At 45.6% G+C, this 25,599-nt stretch overlaps 1 protein-coding gene across 1 annotated transcript in view; it reads right to left on the reverse strand.

Annotated features, from left to right (window-relative positions):
• Positions 1-25,599, reverse strand: part of prox1a (prospero homeobox 1a) — a 90,539-nt gene that overhangs the window by 55,577 nt on the left and 9,363 nt on the right. Inside the window, exon 3 of the mRNA XM_051919554.1 lies at positions 11,224-11,329. Within this exon, the coding sequence (XP_051775514.1) occupies positions 11,224-11,329 (106 nt within the window). The remainder of the gene's footprint in view (positions 1-11,223; positions 11,330-25,599) is intronic.

Here is a 25,599-nt window from a genome sequence, read left to right on the forward strand (position 1 = left end):
AACACGTGAACAGACATGCCGTGGGGAGACGTTTCATTCTCTGAGGTGTCAAACGTGACAACGAGCCCAAAAATCTGTAAAACAACAGCCGTAACAACCGTAAACTCCACTCATAAGCAGTGAAATTACACAAAACTCTGCTCTGCCTTGTAAGGGTTGTGCTTAGAGTTAAATATCCGTCCATCCATCCCTCCTTCCTTCTCAAACAGGATAAACCCAATTTAGGGAACAAAGTCTACCGCGATTTAGAGATTGCCAATGGGCTGATTACCCAATTTCTGTGGGAGGCAAAGTCCAAATATTTACATTGTGGGAAGAGGAGTGAAAAATGTGGATTTGGGATAAAAGATAGTCAACTATCTCAAACAGACAGCCATTTTTATAGAAGGTCAACATGGAGATCAGGAGAACGGGGTCGCACTCAACTCATGTTTGTAGCTTTTGTGGACTTATTTGTATTTAGCTTTAGATAGAATAGTTTATTATCTTGTCTGTAAATAGCATCGTCTTATTGGGGATGTGCTTTCTACTCAAAGATGGCGGTGCACATTTACGGTTATCTATTTTATGGACCAAAGACTCTTTCAAAGAAGTCTGTCAATGTTAGTTAGGGTGGCTTTTTAGTTTCAACTTCCTTTTACATCTCCATTAGGGTTTCAGTTTTGAACTTCCGCCAGTTCATCTTAGACCTCATCCTGCCCGGTTTTGGACTTTTGTCAATGATTTTGCTTCTTCTTCTTCTTTTTCTTCTTCTTTCGGCTGCTCCCGTTAGGGGTTGCCACAGCAGATGATCTTCTTCCATATCTTTCTGTCCTCGTCATCTTGCTCTGTCACCCCCACCACCTGCATGTCCTCTTTCACCACATTCATAAACCTTCTTTTAGGCCTTCCTCTTCTCTTGCCTGGCAGCTCTATCCTTAGCATCCTTCTCCCAATATACCCAGCATCTCTCCTCTGCACATGTCCAAACCAACACAATCTTGCCTCTCTGACTTTGTCTCCCAACCGTCCAACCTGAGCAGACCCTCTAATGTCCTTATTTCTCATCCTGTCCATCCTCATCACACCCAATGCAAATCTTCACATCTTTAACTCTGCCACCTCCAGCTCTGTCTCCTGTGCCACCGTCTCCAGCCCATATAACATAGCTGGTCTCACTACTGTCCTGTAGACCTTCCCTTTCACCTGTCTGTCACAAATCACTCCTGACACTCTTCTCCACCCTGCCTGCACGCTCTTCTTCTCCTCTCTTCCACAATCCCTGTTACTCTGTACTGTTGATCCCAAGTATTTAAACTCATCCACCTTCGCCAACTCTACTCCCATCATCCTCACTATTCCACTGACCTCTCATTCACACACATGTATTCTATTATGGTGGTCCTACTGACCTTCATTCATCTCCTCTCCTGATTGTTTGCTTTTCTGATCTCATGGAGGATTATAAGAAACACCTGGTGAAGCCTGATGCACTCTACACTAACCATCTTCATCCGAGATTGTGGATAGTTCTTAAAAAAACAGACAAAAACTTGTTTTCGCTTCTTCTGTCGACAGAATTCAGGTTTGGCTTTTGTTTTGGACCTTGGGGAATGATTATTTGGACATTCTGGTTATCGAACTTTGCGCTCAGTTTTCGACTACGTCTCTTTTCCAGATCCGAATCTCGTTAAATATGGTACTGTCTCCTCTCTGGGGCAGGACACTCATAGTTGATGCTGTGTTTAGACATCACGGCTCGGTCACCGTTTCACACCTCTTGCTCCTGCATCTTCTTCTGCTATCGTGAGCAAAAATCGATGCCTTTGAATGGAATCTTGAAGAGATGATGAATAGGTAAACAGCCCCAATTAAGCATTTTTAATGAAGGGAAAATATCTTCTTTGTGTTTGCTCTAAGTAAACTAATTGTGTCCACTTAGACGTATCTTGGTGTCATTTAAGTAAAGGTCGGATCTTTCTGGGGACAGTAAATGCTTTTAAGTTTTGATCATTAAATTTTCACCTGACAATGGAGGGGTCTCTCAAATAGATTTGCTTCCCAAAGTGTATTTGCTTCACGTCTACACGGTGCTCACTCATCTCTACCGACTTGCCTGGCTCTCAATTATTTCTTTATTATTATTAACTTATTTATTTATTAAGCACTTTAACAACAACACCAGGGCTGACCAAAGTGCTGTACAATAAAACCCAACATATAAGACACACAATAACCGAAAGGGTAAAAGAAACAGAAACACATAATAGCTGAAGAAATTCATAATAAAGAAGTACACAGATAGTCAACATCTCACACGGGGTCAAAGGCCAGGGAGTAAAAGTGTGTTTTTAAATACGATTTAAAGACAGCAAGTGAAGGAGCCTGCCTGACGGGCAATGGCAAACTGAAAAACCCAATCATATATTATCTACAATTCCACCTGGACTGTATCATCTGCAAATTTAAACAGCTTGGTCTTCGATCATTTATGTCAATTAAGTATAGTAGCCAACCCAGTACTGACCCGTGAGGCACACCCTGGCTAAAATCACCTAATTCTGATGAGGGTCTTCACACCACAACCCTTTGCTTCTTCAGTCTGCAGTCAATTCAGCACCCATCTCCACACAACACCCTGAATGCCCACTTCTTTTAGTTTTTATGCCCATCTTCTCACGTGGCACCTTCTCAAACACTTTCTGGAATCTTCAATATCAAGATAAATAATATCATATGCACCTTCCCTTTTTTTGTCTTTTTTTGCTCCCTCATGGAATTCCAGTATCAGGCCGCTTGTCAGTGCCCAAGCACATCAGTCCCGAATAGTTCTAAAAATGCCCTCTAGAGGGGAAAATCCTTTCATAAAACCCTGGCTAGTAACACAGGGGGCCACGTAGAATCTTTATAAAATAATTGATTTATTCTTAATGAAAATGCTCTGAAATAACATGAGGCTCAATGGAGCACAAAAAGGCAAAAAGCAGTTGCCAGGAAAGGCAATCCAAGGTGAACAAAGTCCCAATAAAACAACCCAAGACAAGCTGAAAAAAACACAGCAGAAATTCAAAAATCCAGAAAACACAATAAGCATATGCAGAGACACAAAGAGACAAATCACCACCTCCCTAGCACTGTGGGAGACCCTCGCCTTTACAGGTGGTCCCTGGCAATGACTCTTGGGGAAACATCCACAAAACAAAAGATAAATAGATACACACAAATTAAATAAATAACAAAATTAGCATAAACAAAAGAATTAAAATTGAACAAATCGGACATTAAACAAGAATTTGAACCTCAGCCGGGGAGGAAGCCTGGCTGTAACGTAACATCCAGCATGTAAGTCAAACTCACCCTGCCCATGCTGACTGCTCACTAGTATGCCTGTTCTGGACTCGCATCCTCGGATATTTCTTCCCATTAATTTGCCTGTGATGGACATTATGTTAATTACTTGGATCTGCCTGATCACACCTTTTAAATTCTGTAACTGAATAATATTTCCTATTTTGCAGTCGTTAGGAAATCCCCTGTACTCATGCCCTCTAGAGGGGAAAATCCTTTCATAAAACCCTGGCTAGTAACACAGGGGGCCACTACCCAGGTTGATAAACACTACCTGGTCCTAATGGTTACCCTGATCTGAGCCTGTTTAATTCAAACAGCTCTTCTCTCTCTACAATTTCCAAATCCCTCAGTACCTCCTTAGTAGTCCTTGTCACTATTAGAACTTCTTTACATGTGAAAACTTCTGAAAAATGCAAGCTTAGAGTCTCCACTATTCCACTGTCTGTTATTTTGGTGTTCCTGATACTCATCATCTCCTCCTTGACTGCTCCTCAAAGAACTCTTTGGGTCACTTGTCACCTTTCCTACAATACATGTTCTATGAGATAAGAACAGACCAACCATTAGGCTAGTGGAACATCTAGCTTAGTCGTTTCTCTTTGGCCTGTAAAATGTTCATATTCTGTGTTGTTAAGAACTTGGAAATGCTGCCACCGTGAGCACAAAGCCACTCGTTTCATTCTTGCAAATGTCTGATTGTGGTTTTTTCCACAAACGGCACTTTTGAATGGATGAATACCTTCAGGGCTGCTAAGGTGGCACAGTGATTAGTGATGCTGCCTCACAGCTTCTGGGTTCAGTTCCTGTACTGCGATGTCAGCTTTCTCAAAGTCATAAAAATGAGAAGTTTGACAAATGCAAGGGGAGCAGCTGAATCAAATGAGCAAACATTCAGACCATGATGTTTAACTCAATTTAGGCTCCCAAAGATCTCAAGAGAGGAATCAAATCTGCAGGGCACACCAGCCCATGGAAGTGAATACGCTGCTAAGCGATTGAACTCCATGTTAGAGAAGAGTACAAGAAGTTAAGAGGAGAACACGCAGTCCATCAAGCTCATTTGGGGGCTAACCTGTCCCCATATCTCATCTGGACTCCCACCCATCACTTTTTAAATATTTCAGATACTAAAAATGTCTCAGTGATCCCTGATGTAGAACATCGCTAAAATCACATGTCTTGGCAGTCAAACACATTCAAAGAAATTCTGCTTTGAACTAAATAATAAACAACAAATCGTTCACGTCCATAAATGTAAGGAGTTTGAGTTGTGCTACCTGTGCACTTGAACAAGTCCACCGTGGCTCTGTCTGCTTATCTTGCTTTAAGGAATATATCTGGAAGAAAAAAAAAAACAAATCTGCACAGCTACAATGTGAAAACCGCTGACCATCTGCTGGAAAGACCTCTGCGGCGGAGCGGGGCCTCCTTTGTGCTTTCTCTACGCGTCTTCCACAGATTGTAATGCTCTTCACGCACTGGGCTTTGTTCCAAAAAGAGTAAAGAGGTGTGCCTCATCGAAAATGCAAGGAGGTGTCAAGCCGCCAGAAGATGAAGGTTAATACAGACTGAGCCGTGCTCGGTGCAAGGGGCTATATATAAAGTAAAAACTGATTAAGGCGGCTCCCATCACCACCTTGAGATTCTGCTTTACATCTATTAAAGATCAGCTTTCCTGTCTACCTATGGGGCCTTCTTGTAATTCAATCAATCTGTCTGTCATGCAGATCATCACGTAGATAATTAGGAAAGGCGCTCTATAACAGATAGAAACATAGCTCAGAAACTTTTATACGTATATATACTGTAATAATGGATGGACAGGCAGCCTGACTGGGATGGAGAATGCCATAATGGAAGGATAGCCTGGGTGGAGGTAGAGCCCAGTCCGAGGTAATCCCAGTCACAGAGTAAGTATAATGGATGGACTCGGGGAGACGGCATGCCAAAGATCAGTTCATCCCCCAGTATGACAGGTGACAGTGTTTCTTTAGCATGGTCTCAGTTTGAACACCCATAGGGTTCCATGGAACTCGCAGTTGAGAAGGACAGCCCTTTTGGGGTCCTTGGGTGAAACCAGAGCCTGCTGTCTGGAGAAGACCTCCCTGTTTAGTTGAGCTTAGGCTAGACCCGGAAATGCTCCTGCAGTGCCAATCTATGGCATCAGAAGTACTGCTGGTTTGGGAGTTGGAGTCGGGATGGGGTGGACAAGCTCAGGCTGTGCATGGGAGGCGTGGAACAAGTGAGAAAAGAATTCTGTTGTTTCGTGTTGTGTGCTGGGAGAAGGAACCTGAGAGGGTACTGTTTTGTAAATAACAAGCACTTTCTCCTTTGATTTGATATATTTTGGTAATCCCTGAGGGGAAATTGACTTTTCGCTTGAAGTTTTGGATGTCAGAGTGCAGGGTCAGCCACTGTACAGCGACCCCCCCGATGCAATTTTTTTGAACCCGAGACTGTGTTGTTGCTATTATGTCTGGTGTTTGTATCTCATTTGTGGCATCTACAGGTCACTATATCTATATCAATCTATATAGTGCACACACATACAGTATATATACATATACAGTATACACACACACATCCTGGACCGGTGCACCCATGCACACACCTGCAGAGCATACTGGGAATTGTAGTCCCGTTGAGCAGCCCTTCTGTGTTCTATGGATGCCGCAAGGGGGAAGCAGCAAGGATGGACTGGTTCTTTTTTTTTTTTTTTTTTCGCTGGGCATCATCTGTTTTCTGGAGAGCTCACCAGTTTTAGCACCTTGAGCATGGGTAAGGTGCTATATAAATAAAATGTATTATTATTATCATTATTATTTCTTTTATCTGGCTTCAAAGTATTCATTTTAGTCCCATATATTATCCCAGCATTTGTCAACCTCACAGTATTTGCGACCCGAGTTTTCATAACAGTTTTAATCGCGCCCCTCTAACGTTTTTTTGAAAGGAGCCCACTAATACCAATTTGTTCTTTTTTAATTAATGGTATTTCATAGATGCATATTTTATTATACCTACTTAACTTTTATCGACATTTATCTAACTCTATGTTTATTTTTCTAGTATCAGAATGTAGTTTAAGTTAATTTGTTTTGGTTTCAAAAGATGCATTTTTCATATTTTCGATTCTTGTTTTCTTTTTTTTCACATCTTCGCGCCCCCCTAGGGGGGCCCACCCCACAGATTGAGAACCACTGCATTATCCATTGCATACATTTACCATTTTCCCATAATCACATGTATATATAATACACGTATTGTCAAACATGAGAGCTTGGGGCCTGTCACTTGTGATTTGGGTCACCTTATCTTAAGGGGAAGGATTTAGATGTGACACTGTCACAAAGCCAATTTCTGTTTTCCCTAAAATCAAAAAGCACAATAAGGAGGAGCTATGATGTCACTTCCACCCAAGCTGACCAACACTCCGCCCCTTCGGCCTTGCTATATGAGGTCACCTGATCCTCAGACCCTGTCACACCCGACCAGGGACTCATGAAGAGAGGACTTCTGTAAATCTTTTTGACATCTTTTTGAAAGTCTTGTTATTTTGCCATCTTTCTTTACCAACCTTGGACAAAAATAAGGTGGCACCCGTGTGCCCCGTCTCTTCTCCTGTTTACCTTGTCTCTTTTTACTCTATAAACATATATGTAGACAAGCTTGTGTGTGTATATATTGTCAAACACACACGCTCAGGGAGTGTCTCATGGGCAATGCTGAGGTAAGGCTGATGCAGGCCCACTAATTCTTTCCCCAGTTTCTCCATTTTCACCATTAGAATGACAGGAAGAGGAGACCTCAGGTGACCACTGACATCACTTCCACCCTGCTTAATAAGCCCCACCCCTTCTGGTCCTGTCCCATTTAAATCTGCATTCTTCGGTGCTGGACCAGCATCCACAGAGAAGCTCACTGGACATCCTGGTCACTGAATGGGACGTCCTATGTGACCCCTACCCCTTTATGTGTTTCAGTTTGCTTTATTTACTATATATATATATATATATATATATTTATTGTATATGTTTATTCTATATATTTGCCTATAGTGTAGTCTCGAAGGTGTTACTGTCCTGGTGACTCCCTGGGTGACTCTAAACAAATCTTTTTCCTTATTCCCCCCATTCTAATTACACAAAAAAGGGTCTCCTTCATAAGCCTGTGTGAATAACCAATAAGTGCAATAAAACAACATTTATGCCATTTTATTTTGCTCAAAGGATGGAAGAGGAGCAGGAGACGAGATGTAGTCAACAGCACGAGGGGACAAGTCAGAGCCGAGAAGACAAAGCCAAATCACTAATCAGAAATGAAAGTCAGAGGGACAACTGAAAATTCAGAAACCAGAGATCTGAGATAAGTAATGTGCACTAGAACTACGTTCGTCTGAGTATTTTTAAATCCAAATTCCGAAAACAAATTGACACACTGATATTTGAGAGGTCACACCGATGACATAAGACGTGGGTGGCGTTGCTTGGCCACCTTGGAGCAGCGACTCAGTAACAGGAATGATAAGATGGCGGCCCCATTAACACTGCGGCACCGTGAAGTAAGTAATCAGTGTGATCAGAAGATGTCACACTACACAACTCCCTCATCTACCTTGAGTGAACATCTCGTAACACATTTGTATTTTCATCCACTTCTCGCAGTTCTTCCTCTCCTGGAGGCCACACAGCCCCCCACACCAGTGGCCACTCGTACACCAGGACCTGCCTTATCCGCTCCATCGGGTTTGACCTCCCCACGCCATCCCAGTTAATGGAGGGCTTTGCCAAAGATGTCACAGGAGGCACCCAGGACAGCAAGAGACTGGCGGTGGGGTCCTGAGAAGAAGTGGCGGAGGACACTCAACTATGGCTAGAGCCCGCATTGAGGACCCAAAAGAGGAACAGAAGTGACGTGGATGAAAAGAAATAAATGGGGCAAATCAGACGCCTGCTCACTCCTACCATGTTGGCCGAACCATTCAAAGTCTGGGAAAACCTGAGCAGCTGGACAAAATGAAGACGTCGGGAGAAAGCGCTGAACTGAGGACCCTGGAACAGTTGGGCGGTGGGGGGCTGCCACTCACTAGCTGCCTACTCAACATCTGCAGATCTTTACAAATTGAGTGCAAATCAACTTTTCTTCCTCAGTGCCGTCAAACACAGAGAGAATGTTCAATGTGGGAGCTGAAAGTTGAGCCGTTGACACTCAATGGTGGGCACATCCCCATCTCCTGTATATAAATATGCACACACTGGAAGTCCACAGCTCTATCAGACATCAGAAGAGCTGTGCCGAGACGAGCTCCTCCATCCTGATCTCCAAAATGACAGCAAGTCACGTTCTGAAGATACCCACCACACCACTGGTCATTTATTCCATGTGTCTGTGTGAAAAACATCTCTCTGGCTTTTGTGTGAAATGTCCCACCTGTGCCCCCATGTCCTTGTTGAAGGACTCATGTTAAAGTACCAGCCGGGCATAACCTTAAACACCTCAATCAGCTCCATTCTGGCAGCATGGGGCTCAAGGCAGGAACCAACCAAGATGGGGCACCCGTCCATCGCCGTGCCCACCTATGAACACAACCCCACTGTCACTCACACTGGGACCAGTTTCTAATCACCAGTCCACCTCACCAGCACACATCTGATGATTCTCAAGAGACAGAGAGATCACACAAATGCCATGCAGGCACCGACCGTTGGAAGATTTGCACCCAGGAGCGGATGACGCGGTTCAGCGGGTTTGTGTTTCTGGATGGCATCTGAATGTTCTGCCAGGCTTGTGTGATTTTCCTCACACATTCAAGAGATGTGCAGTTGAGTTAACGTGTGTGAGGGCCCTGTGATAGACTGGCACCCTTTTGTAAAATAACGTTGAGTCGCAATCTGAAGTCCCCTACAGTCCTGCTCCCCAACACATCACTTGGTCATTTACTCCGTCTGGCCGTTATGAACTAAGCTGCACCTCCTGCACTTTGACCAACTAGCATGGAGTATTTGTAGCCAATGAATCACTTGGCAGAAGGGTGTGAGGAAGAGCTACGGGTGGCTCCTTCACGCTGATGGCAGCGCCTCACTGTCACTCCTCGCTTCTCCTAGTTTCAGTCAGCCTCCTCCATTATTCACAAGTGTCTGCGACTACGAGGTCTGCAATGGAGGAGAACCTCTCAGAAGAGGAGCTCTGATGTCACTTCCTGATAAAGGACATCCACCCCGGCAACTGCAGTATTTACAGGAGCGTGAAGCAGGAAGATGGCGTTCAGAGTAGAACCAGCCTTTGATGGTGAGGGAGCTGCCGCCTCAAGGAATGAAAACCTTGCAGTCCTTCTATTTTTACTTTCTCTTAGCCGTTAAGCGCTCCTTACGTTCTCTTGGCACGCCTGGACTTCCTTCTTTCCCCTCAGTGAGCCTCTGTGCAGCCCACCTCATGATGTTTACAGGTCCCTGGCACAAGACGGAACTTAAACGCCATTGTGTGGCTTCTTCTAGGCCAAGCCATGGAGTCACCCCTGGGGTCGTGGAAGCAGTCACAGAGCTAACAGGTGAGAGCACCCTCTAGTGGTGTCCCCATATAAAGCCTGAAAACCGTCCCCTGCCGCCTGCCAGTCTGCGTCCCACCATCCCCCCCATGGCATCATCCTTTCTGTTGAAGAGCCGGGCAGCCTGCCTTCTGTCGTCCTTCTGTTGGATCCACCGGCTGTGCTCAAGTGTCCTTGGGGAATCTCGCAGGCTTCTCACCCTCAGTGTCCTTCTCCAGTGCCCTTGGTGGTTCAGGTGCCATTCACCCTTGCCAGGCCCTGTCTGTCTGCCTACCACAATTTTGGGTGATACCTGTTGGGACCGTCCTGGCAGCCCCTTACAATTATTGGTGCGACTGCTGAATGTCATTGGTCCATTTCTGTGTTTTATCAGATAATCTGTTTCTTATGCTCGTTATTATTACAACATTTAAGATACAGTTGGCCCCACTTGTTTTATTTTTCCAGTGACTTGCTCGGGGTCACACAGTTTAACTTTAAATCTGACGTGGCGAGTTCATATCCCACTCCTGACACCACTGTGTGACCACGAGCAGGTCGCTCCACCTGCCTGGTATTCAATTGGAAAAGCAACAACAAATACAGAAATGTAACCAATTGTCTCTGAAGTGATGTAAGTTTCTTTAAATAAAGGCGTCAGCTTGAAAAGTAAATGGGAGTTAATCGGTCCCGTGCCTTTTGTTTTTGCACTTGGGGCAGAGGTACGTGAAGTGACTTGCTAAGGATCTGAAGTCCAAGGGACTTAACCACTTGCCTTATACATGATACTCCGTTCTAATACATATGACACTGATTGGTGATCCAGAAACTGCAGAATGAACGAATGAATGAACGAACACAACTGTATTATAGTAAGCAAACTCGCACTCCAAATCGGGCGGCCCGGCATTCCGACGAAAGCGCGCCGCTCGCACATGTCGGGGGCGCGCAAGTCAGGGAGCTCTGTAGACGGAGGGAGGGTGCAGCTGTTAGTGGACAGCCTTCACGTCCTCATTTGAATAATGTGGCCTGAATATGTCACTTTATTTACGCTCCTTATGCTCAGTGTACGCTGCATCGACAACAAATTAAGTTGTAAATAAAAGACAATCGCCACCATTGTGTGTGTGTGTGTGTGCGTGTGCGCGGGTGTTTTAATGCTGGCAATGTCCGGGTAATTCCATAAGGAAAGTATGTAGGCTTCAAGGAAAACTTTATTGAGCAGAGTTTCCATATGCCAATATATATATATATATATATATATATATATATATATATAAAGGGAGCGCAGGGAGCTGCGAAGCGCACTGCAGTCAAATCACCCAAATCGAGCAAGAGGAAGAAAAAACAAAAAGAACTTTAACGCTTACCTTGACATCCGAAAAGAACATCTTCAGCATATTGGAGCTGGGATACCTCGTGTAAAAAAACATCAGCTTTGCCTTTTTCAAGTGATTAGGCGAAAGTCCTTCCTGAATGTGAAAAAAGTTAGTCAAGGGAAATAAAAGAAGAATGGGGCGAACCGTCAGCAGCGCGCACATTCAAAGCGCTCCCTATAATAAATTCTTATAATAAGAAGAGCGCGCACTTCACTTCACACTGACGCACACACATCCAGCCATTGAGGACACGCACATGCAGAGAAAGGGAGTTCGGAAAAGCTGCGCCAGTACGAAAAGAAAAGACAAGTCGACTTTGTGAGTCTCTTTTTTTTCCCTCTTCTTAGTGTGTACGTCAAGCCAAGATATATGGAAGGTTACTCAGCTGACAATGAAACGGCCTTTTGGGGCAGGCTAATCAATAATTGTGGGATAGCAGATCAATAACTGCCTACTTACCCTAATAAAAGGCCCTATTTATCTGGAAACATCATTACCCTCCAGATTTGTAAACAGAATCTATTGAAGCGCGTCCCAGGAGAAAGTGAGGCTAACCGAAGCAATCCAGCCGCTCCAATTATCCTGCCGCTTCTTGGCAGTCCGCAGCGCGCCGCGAGTTACGGCGGCTTTGGCCACATCTGCGCCGCACGCTGGCCCTGCCATTTCTGCGGCAAATTAACGTCTTTATAATTTATCAGAAATGAAGATGCATGTGGAGAAAATCAGTGTGGCCCCACAAGGTCAATTAATTTTGGTGGCGGAGTGGGGGCGGGGGGATTTCTGTACGTTACAAAAGGCAGCTTTCTCTCTGAATGAGTCCATCTAAGATGTGATTTCTCAATTCCAGCTTTACGCTACCATAATAGAAATGTGCTCGTTTATCACTCGGTGGCACAGTGCTTAGCGTTGCGGATTCATATCTCCAAGCACCCTCATTAATTTGTCTGCCTGGTTACTGTCTGCAGTCCAGCATAAAAGCATATCTTTAAGTAAATGTCCATCTCAAGTGAGGTCAAGTGGCATTATTGTCACATATCCCGTATTGCAGCATACAATGGCACAAAATAACAGGAGCACCACAGTGCAGAATAAGCGCAGGACAAGAACTCTAATTGGGCAGGCAGTTAGATTATCGGTCTTTTTCTAACTGTAGGGGGTGCTGGAGCCTATGCCACCTAGCAAAGGGCACAAGGCAGGAACAAACCCCTAGAAAGGGTGGCGGACCATCACAGGGCAAACACACAGACACACACACACACAGGCCAATGCACCTGTGGAAGGAAACCCACGCAGACACGGGGAGAACATGCAAACTCCACACGGGGTGGACCAGGTATGTGAACTCAGGTCTCCTTACCGCCAGGTGGCAGCACTACCACTGTGCCACTGTGTCGCCACAAATACATCAATAGAAAACAACAGCAATATCTTTATGGTGGCCTGGTGGTGCTACTGCCACCCAACAAGATGACTGGGGTTCACATCCCAGGGCTCTCCTTGTGTGGAGTTTGCATGTTCTCCCCATGTCTGCTTGTGTTTCCTCCCAGAGTCCAAAGATAAGCACGTTAGGTGGATCGGTGGTGCTAAATTGGCATTGATCGTATGTTCAACCTGAGAAGGACTGGCACCCCATCCAGGGATTGTTCCTGCCTTGCGCCCGATGCTTGCTGAGAAGGGCTCCCTCGTCCCCCTGGCTTGTGTAAGCAGGTTGTGAAGGTGGATGGATGTCCATCTTTAGGACAGTGACCAGCTTATCAGTGACTCTGCTTGGGGTCACATTGGTTGTCACAAGTGGACACTAAAGCTGTGGTGGTTTATATAGTGCCTTTCACAGTGAACACCATCTCAAAGCCCTGCATAGAGGAGGCGCTAGGCATGAGGTCACTGACCCAGGGTCACAGTGGTGACTTCTCACTGTTGTCACTTTACTGTGTGTAGCACCTGTCCACAGAGTCACCACCAGCATGGAGCAGAGCCATGGTGCTGTGTTTACCATGTTACTGGCAGGTGAAGTGACACACTTGGGCTCTCAGAGTAAGTCTTCATAGATATTACTGTATATAGTGCCTTTTTGTATAAAGCGCTACAGTAAGGCACCACTATGGTGCACACATTGGAAGGTGAAGTGGCTCAGTTCTGGAGACCGAATTTTGTGGTTTTATATAGCGCCTTTCTTCAAGGGACATTACGACTGTTACTGCCATGTTCCCTCTGGAGAGGAGACTTCCCTAAGAAGCACATTTTACTGTAAAGAGCTTGGTGAACGCCATGCCAAGGTGCTTCACAGGCTACATTAGAGAAGTGCCCATATTTTAACTACATCACCATGTACTTGTTCGTTATTAAATGAAGGGACTTCCTAAAGAATCATAAATTTTATAGAGTGAACATAACGGATGGGCAGAGGGCGACCGCCTTGCAGAGCTGTCTGCTCCCCCAATATGCCATGTGGCAGCACCCCTCTGCTGGGACTCCACACCCGCAGGGCATCCTGGGAGTTGTAGTCCTGATGGGCAGCCCTGCTGGGTTCCTTGGGTGCCACCAGGAGAGGACTTCTCCAATTTAAGGAGCTTCACCCAAACCCTGAAGTGCTTCCTGGGTCCAGCATTACGACACCAGGCATACCGACATAAAAGAGGCATCTCCACCTGATCTGGGCAAGTTGGAGTCTGGAGAGGAGGACATCAAAATTCACCCCTGTGAGGAATGGAGGAGAAAGGAAAGGAAAGAAGAGGATCGTGTAAGCCTGTCTGATGGGACGTTATTAAATAAAAGCACGTACTTGATCCCGGGACTTGGGTCTGTGCAGTTATGTCTGGGCTTTGGGGCTTTGGGACGCCCTCTACAGGCCACAACAGGCCAATCCTGGAGGTCTGCTCATGACAAATACGTTCTGAGGAAGACAAGTTGTCCTGGTCAGGAAGTTCTACCAATGATGGCGCTGGAGTGGGGCGATGGGCTGCATGTTGATTAGCACATGCAAGGAAGAACATGACTGGGACAATAAGGACTGAGTTAACCTATTATATAGCGCCTTTCCCATCAATCTGTCTATTATATAGTGCCTTTCCCATCAATCTGTCTATTATATAGCGCCTTTCCCATCAATCTGTCTGTTATATAGTGCCTTTCACATCTGTCTATTATATAGCGCCTTTCCCATCAATCTGTCTATTATATAGTGCCTTTCCCATCAATCTGTCTATTATATAGCGCCTTTCACACATATTTATCACTAATCATGGAGACAGGCTGCACATTGATTAGCACATGCCAGTCAGATTTTCACTGGACTTTGCACACGTGACACATATATAAGCCAATTATATAGCACCTTTCACATTTATCTAGTATATATCACACTTCATGGGTATCTATTACCAATCATTGAGACGTGCCACATGTTGATTGGCACGTGCACATCAGAATTTGACTGGACTCGGCGTATGTGATAACAGCGACATAATTAATCTATTATATAGCGCCTTTTATGTGTATCTCTCAATTCTATTGCACCTTTGCTGTGTACGTATCACTAATCGTGGCGATGTGTTAATGTGTGCTTGTTAGTCAGAATTTGACTGGACTCTGCACACGTGACAATAAGGACCCAATAAGCGGTACCCCTTATAAAGATTGAACTGGAGTCCTTATGTCGTAACACCTCAGCCGCTGGGCCACACCGCCCGTCTCAGTGGTTCTGAAATTGAACGGGAGGTGGACAGACGGACCTTCTTCATCCTCATCGCTCGTCTCATCCATCATACTCGTGACTTTTTTGTTTCATTGACTGTCTGCTCTGCCCACCTTCTACGCAAGCAAAGCCCCCTGCCTCACAAACTTTCGACATCACGCCCGACCACAGATAAAGAACCACAATTTCATAAAAGGGCCAAAATAACACCAATCGCCCCTTTAAATGGGCCGACACGTGCGTGATTGCCAACTTGTGGCATGGCGGCTCTTTGTGCTCCCGAAGCCTGCTGATTGCAGAGATGATAAGTCGAGATTGACGTGCCTCCTGTGCCAAGAGAGGCGCGCTGAAAGGACCCTCGGTGACCTCCATTAGACTGATAGAGAAGACTAAAAGAGCATTAGGCTCTCCAGTGCCATCTGTCAAAGGCAGCGCCGAACGAAGGAGGGAAAGTCCGACCTGCAAGCTGCCCTGGGGCCGACACGGACGAGCCGACAGCTTCATTCTCAAATGCCGGACGCCACCGAGCCGGCGAGCGACAAGTGTGGATGTGAGCAGAAGCGGTGGGTCCGTGGAGCGGAGCGGAGTGCCTGGCGCCATTCACTTCATTCGCAGATTTCCTTACAGCTGGCGTCCGTCCTCAGCGGCATTTTTAGGACATCGAGCCCATGGAGACCATAAAGGCGAACGTGTGCAGACGTCTAACATGTCTGGAAATGTCAGGATAACGGAAAAGAAACAGCGAGCGAACGACAACTGCAAGCTGCAGAACCCGCGGCAGTCTGTAAAGGGCTCACCGGGGAACTCCACAGTTAATGTGCCCACGGATGACCCGCGATCTGCTCTGTGTAATGGCCGCGCAAGGCAACACCAACTGCAGAGCCTCCTCCCTTCAAACTGCCACCCGCCGAACCCACAGTCACCCCTGGCACCTTTGAGCAATCGACCGGATTAAATAGAAGATTTCTGTTAGCAATAAACTGGCGTCCCATCCAGGGTTGGGTCCTGCCTTACACTTCATGCTGCTGGAAGAGGCCTCAGCCCCTAAACCCTGAACTGGACTCCATTTGTTTGCTAATAGATAAGAATTAACTAATAACTCGCCTCCATTTGGTCCCTGCCTTGCATTTAATACTTCTAGAATATGGAATATGAATTACAGCTATTTGATAAAAGATTAAGAATGAATGGATAAAGGGCGGCACAGTGGCACAGTGGGTAGCACTGCTGCCTCGCAGTTAGGAGACCCATGTGCTTCACTTCCCGGGTCCTCCCCGTGTCTGCGTGGGTTTCCTCCCACCGTCCAAAGACATGCAGGTTAGGTGGATTGGTGATCCTAAATTGTCCCAAGTATGTGTGTGTGTGTGTGCGCCCTGCCCGAGATTGGTTCCTGCCTTGCGCCCCGTGTTGGCTGGGATTGGCTCCAGCAGACCCCCATGACCCAGTGTTCAGATTCAGCGGGTTGGAAAATGGATGGAATTAAAATAATATTTAAATCTGTATTCGAGTGGCCTCCCATCCAGAGTTCGGATGGAATGGGTTTGATAATAACAGACGGATAATAAATCAGTATTTACAGGCACAGTGAAATGATTCTGCTTTTTCTTTAATGCGAGGTGAAGCGACTGCCTCAGGGTCACACAACGCACTGCTGAGGATCGTAGAGTCAGAGCCTCGGCCATTAAGCCACACTGAAGAGCAGGCAGAATAGCCTTCATAGAAATGGTCCATCTGGGGGCCCTGTGTGGGACTGGCGTCCTGTCCGGGGTTGGTTCCTGCTTTGCCCCGAGTGCTGTTCTCACAGGCTGCACCCCCAGGGTCTGAAAATGGACGGCCAATTAGTGAATAGAAATCTGTGCCCGAGTGACTTGCCTTCCAGGGTGGTCTGCTGCCTTACACCTGATGCTGCTAGAAGAGGCTCCAGCCCTGTGAAGTGGACTGAGTGCCCCCCCTTCCTGAACTTGGCTCCTACCTGACACCGGACGCTACTGGCCCAGGGTTCAACCTCCAAACAGAAAAGCAGCTTCTGTAAATGGATAGAGAGAGAGAGAGACGCGTCTTATGGAGAGGGGACTGGCGCCCCCTACAGTTTTGGGCCCAGTGCTGCTCAGGTGGGCTTTGACTTCCTCAGAGGAAAACGAGTTCAGGTAAATGAAGGGATGGCTAACATTTACAGGTCATCTGCACCAACACACTTTGATATCCCAGTTCCCATTGTTGGGGCGCTATATAATAAATATCATTTCTATGTGCTTAAACCCACACAATAACCCAGATGGGGGCCACGGGAATGGACATACATGGAGTGCCATAGATATAGGAATTGAATTTTTAGTAAAATTAGGCATTGAGTGGGCTCTTGTGTGCCAAGATAAAACATGGGGGTGAATCCAAAGCCAGGCTGTCGATGGTGTGGGGTTTGCTTGGGGATTTTCCTCCCACATCCTCAATAAGCTGGTGACTCGAACTGCCCCAGTGTGTGTGTGTGTGTGTGTGTGCAAGAGGGGGTTCTGCAATGAACTGGCACCTACTTTAGCTGGGATAGGCACCAAGGTCCCCAACACCCTTGAGAAGGTTTTGGAGATGAGACGGGCAGCACTGCCGCCTCGAGTCCCGGGTGTTCCCTGAGTTGAGTTTTTTAATGTTCTCCCTGTCATTGTGTGGGATTCCTCCGGGTGCTCCAGTTTCTTCCCACTGTCCAAATACACAAAGGTTAGGTGGATTAGTGACACTAAATTGGACGTGTGTGTGTGTGTGTGTGTGTGTGTGTGCGTGTGGCCTGCCATGGACTGGCGCCCTCTACAGGGATTGTTCCTGCCCTGCATCCAATGCTTGCTAGGACGGGCTGTTCGGAATAAGCAGGTTTGGAAGGTAAGTGGATGGACAGATGGAAGGATGGAGACGAAACATCTGAGAAGTACCCCTGCCCTCCACTAGAGGGCACACTGCAGTGCAAAACCACCCTGGCTTATCTCGGTGGAGGTCCAGCACACGGTGGTGGTGCTGCTGCAGAAAGAAACAAAGGGCACCAGAGTGTGGAAAGACGGAGGAGGACGTGGACCATTCTAGTTTTGACTTTCCTCAGAGGAGCGAGACCACAGAGAATGGAAGTTACTAAAAAGACAAATGCAAAACTGGCACACAGAGTGGTCAATAACAGTTTGGCGTGGGTGACAGAATCTTCAAACTATGGGGGACTGAACAGCAAAATACAATCACTTGTCAGGCATTTGTAATGAATTAGTTAATAACTTAGTGAATGGACCGAATGCAGTGGCATCGCTTGGGGGGCTTCTGAGCATCCAGTCCGTGATCTTTAAGAGCCCCGTCCCCCCATCCATCACGTGCTGTATCTGTAAATATACACTCTGTACACACTCAGACCCACTCCTCATGGAGTTTGATGAACAGATGTATTAAATATCCTTGCATTAAAGCCCCCCCCCCCCCCCTTTGCTCTGACAGCCCACCATATATCCAGTAAATTGTATGGGTAGTGGGCTCTCGTGTCGAACACTGGTGTGCCCCGACCTACTGTACCTTCATTTGCCAGTACCTCTAATGGTCTCTCTCTCTCTCTCCTAATGTGTGGTTAAGTGTCCCGGGACAAAATGGCCGCCTCTAGGTGTATGCTGCACATCGGTGGTAGCTCAAGGGGGTCCCCAAAGTCTATGTTAAGCTCTTTAAGTGGTTCAAAAAGAGCTCTATAAACGTCCATAACTCCTTCAGTAATGATCCCACTGCTGACACCACTTGCTTTGCCTGCTGGACGTGAATCACTGCCCATCATTCCGCTCACAGAAAAACACGACATCACCTGTCCATCCATCTTCTGAGTCTAGCCCAGCAAAGTCTAGCCACGTGCACTCACGCTCCCTCGCATGTTTGGGATGAGAGCGGAAACCCACCCTGGCAGGGGTTAAACAGGTAAAGCCCCCATAGAGAGCAATCAGGTCTAGAATTGAACAGGGGTCTCAGAAGCTGTGAGGTACCCTCGTGCTTTCTGGGGGCTTTGCTAGAATGAATGTCCAAATACAGAGGGGAGTGGAAGGCACGAGTTTAATACAAACAGAGAAAAACCCACTCGAGTGTTTCACTAAGCTATGAGCGTCTCCCAGTGTCCCACCTTAAAGGCTGCTCTGGTCATCCACCCACCCACCCATCGACCAAACCCAATTCATTTAATTTTAGGGGCACTTGGAGTTGTTGACGCCATTTTGCAAACCGTATGGTCTACACACTCACTCTGTGACTCCACTAAGTTTCCCGGACCCTTAAGATCGATTTCTCCCTTCCTTCTTTCTAAGACCCTAAAGTCCAGCGTGTGATATCTGCAGGGCTTTGCGAGTCCTAAACCTGTAGGCCTCTCTCCGTAGACACTTCGCTCTTTCGTTTGTTTGCCACAACCCAGCGAAGTGACTGCCTTGGGGCCCCACAGCCATTCGGGGGTACCATCTATGGAGCGTGATGTGGGGGTCGGTCGCTGAGCTGGCTTGGGTGTAGAAAGGGTCAGAGAGAGCGAGGTGTCCGCACACACCCCTGCCTGGAGAGCCCCGGTGCCCGAATATTCCTGCCGGCCCCCGGAGGTGTCAATGCTAAAGTGAAGCTCTTCTTCCCAGAAAGCGCCGTCCGTTTCCAGGAGACTTCCGCGCGCGCCGCCCGGTGACTCACGCCGGAGCAGATTCAGTAAACATCCGCTGAGCCGAAGGTAAGCCGAGCCCCTCCTCAAGGCCGGCAAAGAAAACGAACCCAAATAAATATGAAGGAGTTAACAGGCAGACATGGGGGGTCGGGGGGGGGGGGGGTGAATAAGCGTCGGTAAACAGTACGCGTCACGTGACGCCGCCCGCTTGGCCCGGCGTGTTTCCAGTCGGATGACATTCAGTTGAGTGCGCCATGCAAAGCAGACAATAACTGGTGAAATTTGAACCAGCTGCCAGGTGTAAAAAAAAAAAAAAAAGACAAAGATGAATCCATAAATTCATGAAAGACATCTGCTCGGGAGCAGAAAAGATGAGCGGCGGAGGGCACTGCCGTTGAACCCAAATCGGTGTTCAAACAAGCTGCGCGCCTGTCGCCGCTCTGTGTTTACGAGGCCTACCGAGGACCGCTGCCGCCTTGAACCGGACGAGCCCACCCATCCAGGAGTCCAGCGAGACCCCCGGATCGTCTCCTGCAGCCCGGGATTTGGCTTACTAGTCTGCGTCAGACAGAGAAAAAGTGAAGTTTGGGGGGCGGACGAGAATGAAGATTAAGAAGCCAGTTGTATAAAGTGTGCAAGCAAAACTGATCTCATATAGCGCCGTTCAGCCCGCCGTTAAGAGGCATTAACTGGGTATTCGGGTATCGGGAGAACTGACGGCTTAAGAGGCCCACAGCATGAGGGGTGACAGTGCAAAGTGATTTTTATATAGCGCCACGACAAGGTGTTTAAGAACCAATATGGGAACACCTGTACTGTTAACGGACATGCTTATAGTCGCTTGCTAAGGCTATGTGGTAGCTGAACAAGTAACATTACTACCTTATGTAGTGCCTTTCATAGTGAACACCATTCCAAGGGGCTTTACAGTGTAATTCCTTCCAGTTTTGTGCTATAGCAGCACTGACGGTTTGGTGACCTGTTTAATGCCACACAGTGACCAAGACAAGCTGACTCAACAAACTGAATTGTTTTCTTATATTGTGCCTTTCATCATGCAGCCCAGCAAACCAGGGTGCTTTCATTCTTCAAGTGTATATCAGTTTGGAGGCCTGCTGAAGGCCACCTAGAGCGGTAACTGTTCAAATTAAATGATGTCTTATATAGCGCCTTTCACAGTGAACACCATTCTACAGTATAACTGCTACATCAGCAGCCTTTCGAGGCCTGCTTATGGTTACATGGCGACTCAATGAAGGCGCCTGAAGAAACCAAATCATTATCTTGTATGGCGCCTTTCACACAGCAACAGCATAAATAATCTCACATTGTTACGATATGTTCTTTAAGAGAAGAAGCAATTAACTCTCTTTCATGCAGTGAGCAGAGGGTGGAGATTCAAGTTATATAGTGCCTTTCATAGCAAAGATCACCCTTTTTATTTAATAATCACTGCAAAATGCTTTTTGGGCTTGTGGTGTGTGAAATCTAGCAGAGGAAGTGACCAGCGTTAGATCACACAACGCGTAGGTGGTGGACATTGAAAGCTGAGATTTTTATATACACATATATATACCTAACCCTAACCCCTTGGGATTAATAAAGTATCTATCTATCTATCTGTCTGTCTATACATATATCTATACGCACACACACACATTCATACATATATATAAATATATATATATATATATATAAGCTATACAGTATTATATAAATACAATTACATATATAAATATATATATATAGAGAGAGAGAGAGAGAGAGAGAGTCTGCCTTTAATGGTTAACAACGTCCCATTCACTTTGTAGGAATCACGTGATTATTTGATATTTCTGCTATATGAGCTCTGGTAGATCAAGTAACTAACTGTGGAGCCTGCAGATTGAAGTTATATAGTGCCTTTTATAGTAAACATCATCCTATTGACTATGGAGGAGTAATGTTCTGATTCTGATATGTTTGCTGTGTGCGCTCTGGCAGACGAAGTCATGAATTTGGAATCATACAGTGAGGAGGTGAGTAAGACATTGACAGCTGTGACTTTATATAGCGCCTTCTTATTCACTTTGTAAGAGTGTACTGTCATTATTTTTAAAATATCTGCTATAGGAACTCGGGGGAAATGAAGTGACGAATTTCAGATCACGCAGTGAGAAAGTGGTGGACATTGAAAGTTGTGACTTTATATAGCACCTTTAAAAGCAATTTATATATATATATATATCCTATTTATTTTATCAGAGTAATGCACTTATTTCAATATTTCTGCTCTGATTGATGATGTAATGACCTTCTGTGTAATGCAGAGAACAGATTGTGAAGACTAATGTTTTATAGTGCCTTTCCTAGCCAATACCACCCCCTTCTCTTTGTAAGAAGTTATATTGCACTACCTACCTACCTACCTACCATGTGTAGTGTAGCATAGTGGTGAAGACCTTGGACTTCAAACACTGTGGCTCTGTGACACTGTGTGACACTGAGCAAGTCACTTCACCTGCCTGTGCTCCAAAAGAAAAAAAATAAATAAAAGAACAATCAAAGCCAAATACACCTCAACTATTTTGGATAAAGGTGTCTGCCAAATAACAAGAAACAATACAGTGCCAGGACTGTAAAATGATTCTCTGTTTAAGCAGGTGACGTGACTACCTCAGGGTCACACGAAGAGCAGTGCCTGGGCTTGGGCAGACAGTACGGTGCTGTGCACTTCCATACGTTAGCCATTAAGCCACCCTGCAGTGCAGGTAGAGTAACACACACAGAAATGTTCCATGTAGGGGCCCTGCGGTGGGCCGGTGTCCCACCCAGGCGTGGTTCCTGCCTTGAGCCAAGTGCTGCTGGAACAGGCTCCAGCCCCATGAATTACATTACGAGGATTTGACACTAGATTACTAATGAAAGAGGTGGCCGCCCTGCCGGGGTCGGCTCCTGCCTCACACTGGATGCTGCTCGAATGGCCCCCATCTCCCTGAATTAGACGGACCGTGTGTTGTTCCCCGTGTCCCCTTAGACGTAAACACAAGGTCGGGGGGTGTCAGATGTAAGCTGGCTGTGGACACGTCACTGCCGGCCAGCTCGCCCCCTGTGTCCTCCACGGTGGCCCCGCGTCCTCGTACGTCATCTGCGCGGCATGCAAAGCGCGTTCACCTGCGCAGATGTCTTAGGCCGGCACGGCCGCCTGGCTGTGCGCTTCGGTTTGCCTTATGCAAATGTCGCCGGGCCTGAACAAGGCTATTTTTCTTGAGATGCAAAGAGGCCGTGTGACAAGGAAGATCACGACGCTCACGGCCAACAACAATTGGCTGTCTGTTTCTTGGACGATTTGAATAAAACTTAATATTTGATTATAAACAGATCCATTTGCAAATATCCCGAACGCCCGCCGGGATGAAAGGCGCCCCTCGCAGTGCAGGTGTTACTTTCTTGACGTCTTCAAAAAAAGAAAGAAACAAAAGAAAAGCCCTTAACCCTTCCAGTGCTGAATTAAAAGAGGCGAACTTCACGACTCCGCTTCAAGTTTTAATGGAGAAGAGCAGCCACTGAATGTTCTACCAAAAGTGTAGCAACACATCTCGAGCCTTTTGAACGATGTGAAAGTAAACGGAGCTACCTGGGAACACCTGTCAGCATCGACTACCTGCGGGAGGGAGTGGGACCCGCGCACGCGCATATGCACGTGCACGCGCAGCCCCGCTGGCTGCTCAGCAACGGCGAACGGCGCTCGGCGTAACGGGGACGATGTCAACATCTAAAGGGCGATGAGAACGACAAGAAGAACCTGAGAGGGGTCTCGAGCTCCTCGGCCGGGCAAGGAAGAGCATCTTTATCCATCTCAGCGGGCTAAAAACTTCAAGGATTTAAAAAAAAATGTCATTGCGGAGCAATAGATGATTAGTGCAAAAAAAAAGAAGCTCCAGAGACACCATGTCTTCTGTTTGAAGGCGCCTTCACTAAAGATGGCCTATTTGGGACTGCAGAGATTATAAGAAAAAAATCCTTTTGTAAACAAAAAAGTGTTTCACTCAGACAGATGGGAGGGGGAGAAAAGACAGACTTTGCCCTTCAAGTCCCAGCGTAGATGAGATTTCTCTTCGTTTGCACTTTTCTGCCTTTCAAAAAGCATTTGCTTTGTGTGTTTAAAACACAAAACACTTCTTTAGGTCCGACTGAACGGAGGTTAATCAGGCGTAGTGGGGACGGCGAGAGAGGCTTAGAGGGTGGGGAGCAGCGCGCGGCATTAACGGCAATAATGGGATCAGCGGCGTGTTCGTCCGCCATCATCAAACCTAATAACGAACGTCTGAAAGGCTTTAGACGACCGAACAAGTTGTAACACAAGACTACTGGGAGAACCCGGAGGTTAATGGATAAGCCAATTACTGGCGATTAATTGAAATCGAAGGATCTCTCCGTGCCGCTCGCTCTCGGGGACAGCAAACTCCTCGGAATCCGAGCGCGGCACAAAACGAGCGTTACAACCGATCAAGTGAAACGGCAAAGAAAGAAAGAAAGAAAGAAAGAAAGAAAGAAAGAAAGAAAGAAAGAAAGAAAGAAAGAAAGAAAGAAAGACTGCCGATTACTTGCCTTTCCTTCCCATACAATTTTGTTGTAAGAAACAGAAGTTGTATACAATGCCTCTGTTTCCAATACCACGTATAACCCCAGTTACACATCTCACTTCATAGATATGAAAGGCACTATATATCAAGGAAATCTATAAGACAGGCAGATAGGCATGAAAGAGGCCATATAAGCTAGGTGGGCAGATATGAATGATGCTACTGAAGATAAGTAGAGATATAAAGTAGCTCTGATTACATTCTGCTCCTTATAATAAAATTGTATACATAAATTATTGTAAGCAACACAAACTGTTAGACACCCTGTTTCTAACAACACTAGTTATAATCACACAGGCAACTAACGGACTATATAATGGAACTCAGACAGAAGGTTAGATGTCAAAGGTGCTATATAAGGTGGGCAGGGAGATATGAACGGTCCTGTGTAAGGTAGATTGATAGATATGGAAATGGATATATAAAAAAAATAGAGACATAGAAATTAGTGCTAATTATATTCTGCTCTGTGTAATAAAATGCTAAATTCAAGGAAGTATAAGGGACAAAATGTTACTAAATCTGTTTTCGGACAATATTAGTTAAATGTCACTAGATAGAGAACAAATGCACAATATATAAAAGAACTCTGTAAGACAGATAATAGATAAAGTATTGTAAAGGAAAAAATATTATCAGATCTCTTTTCCAACAGTACTAGTACTATAAATCTCATTATATAGACATTAAATAGACTAGACTAGACAGTATAAAGGAACTCTTTAAGATATATAGATAGATATTTAGCGTAGTTGGCAGGATTAGATAGATAGATAGATAGATAGATAGATAGATAGATAGATAGATAGATAGATAGATAGATAGATAGATAGATAGATAGCGTAGTTGGCAGGATTAGATAGATAGATAGATAGATAGATAGATAGATAGATAGATAGATAGATAGATAGATAGATAGATAGATAGATAGATAGATAGATAGATAGATAGATAGATAGATAGCATAGTAGGCAGGATTCGATAGATAGATAGATAGATAGATAGATAGATAGATAGATAGATAGATAGATAGATAGATAGATAGATAGATAGATAGATAGATAGATAGATAGCGTAGTTGGCAGGATTAGATAGATAGATAGATAGATAGATAGATAGATAGATAGATAGATAGATAGATAGATAGATAGATAGATAGATAGCATAGTAGGCAGGATTCGATAGATAGATAGATAGATAGATAGATAGATAGATAGATAGATAGATAGATAGATAGATAGATAGATAGATAGATAGATAGATAGATAGATAGATAGATAGATAGATAGATAGATAGATAGATGCACTATATAAGATAAATACACAGCCCGATAGATAAACAGAAACTGGTGCTGATGACATTCTGCTCCTTATAATCATAATGAATCTACTTTATTATAAGGGAC

Source organism: Erpetoichthys calabaricus, chromosome 15 (assembly GCF_900747795.2).
Source record: "Erpetoichthys calabaricus chromosome 15, fErpCal1.3, whole genome shotgun sequence".
Lineage (NCBI taxonomy): Eukaryota > Metazoa > Chordata > Cladistia > Polypteriformes > Polypteridae > Erpetoichthys > Erpetoichthys calabaricus.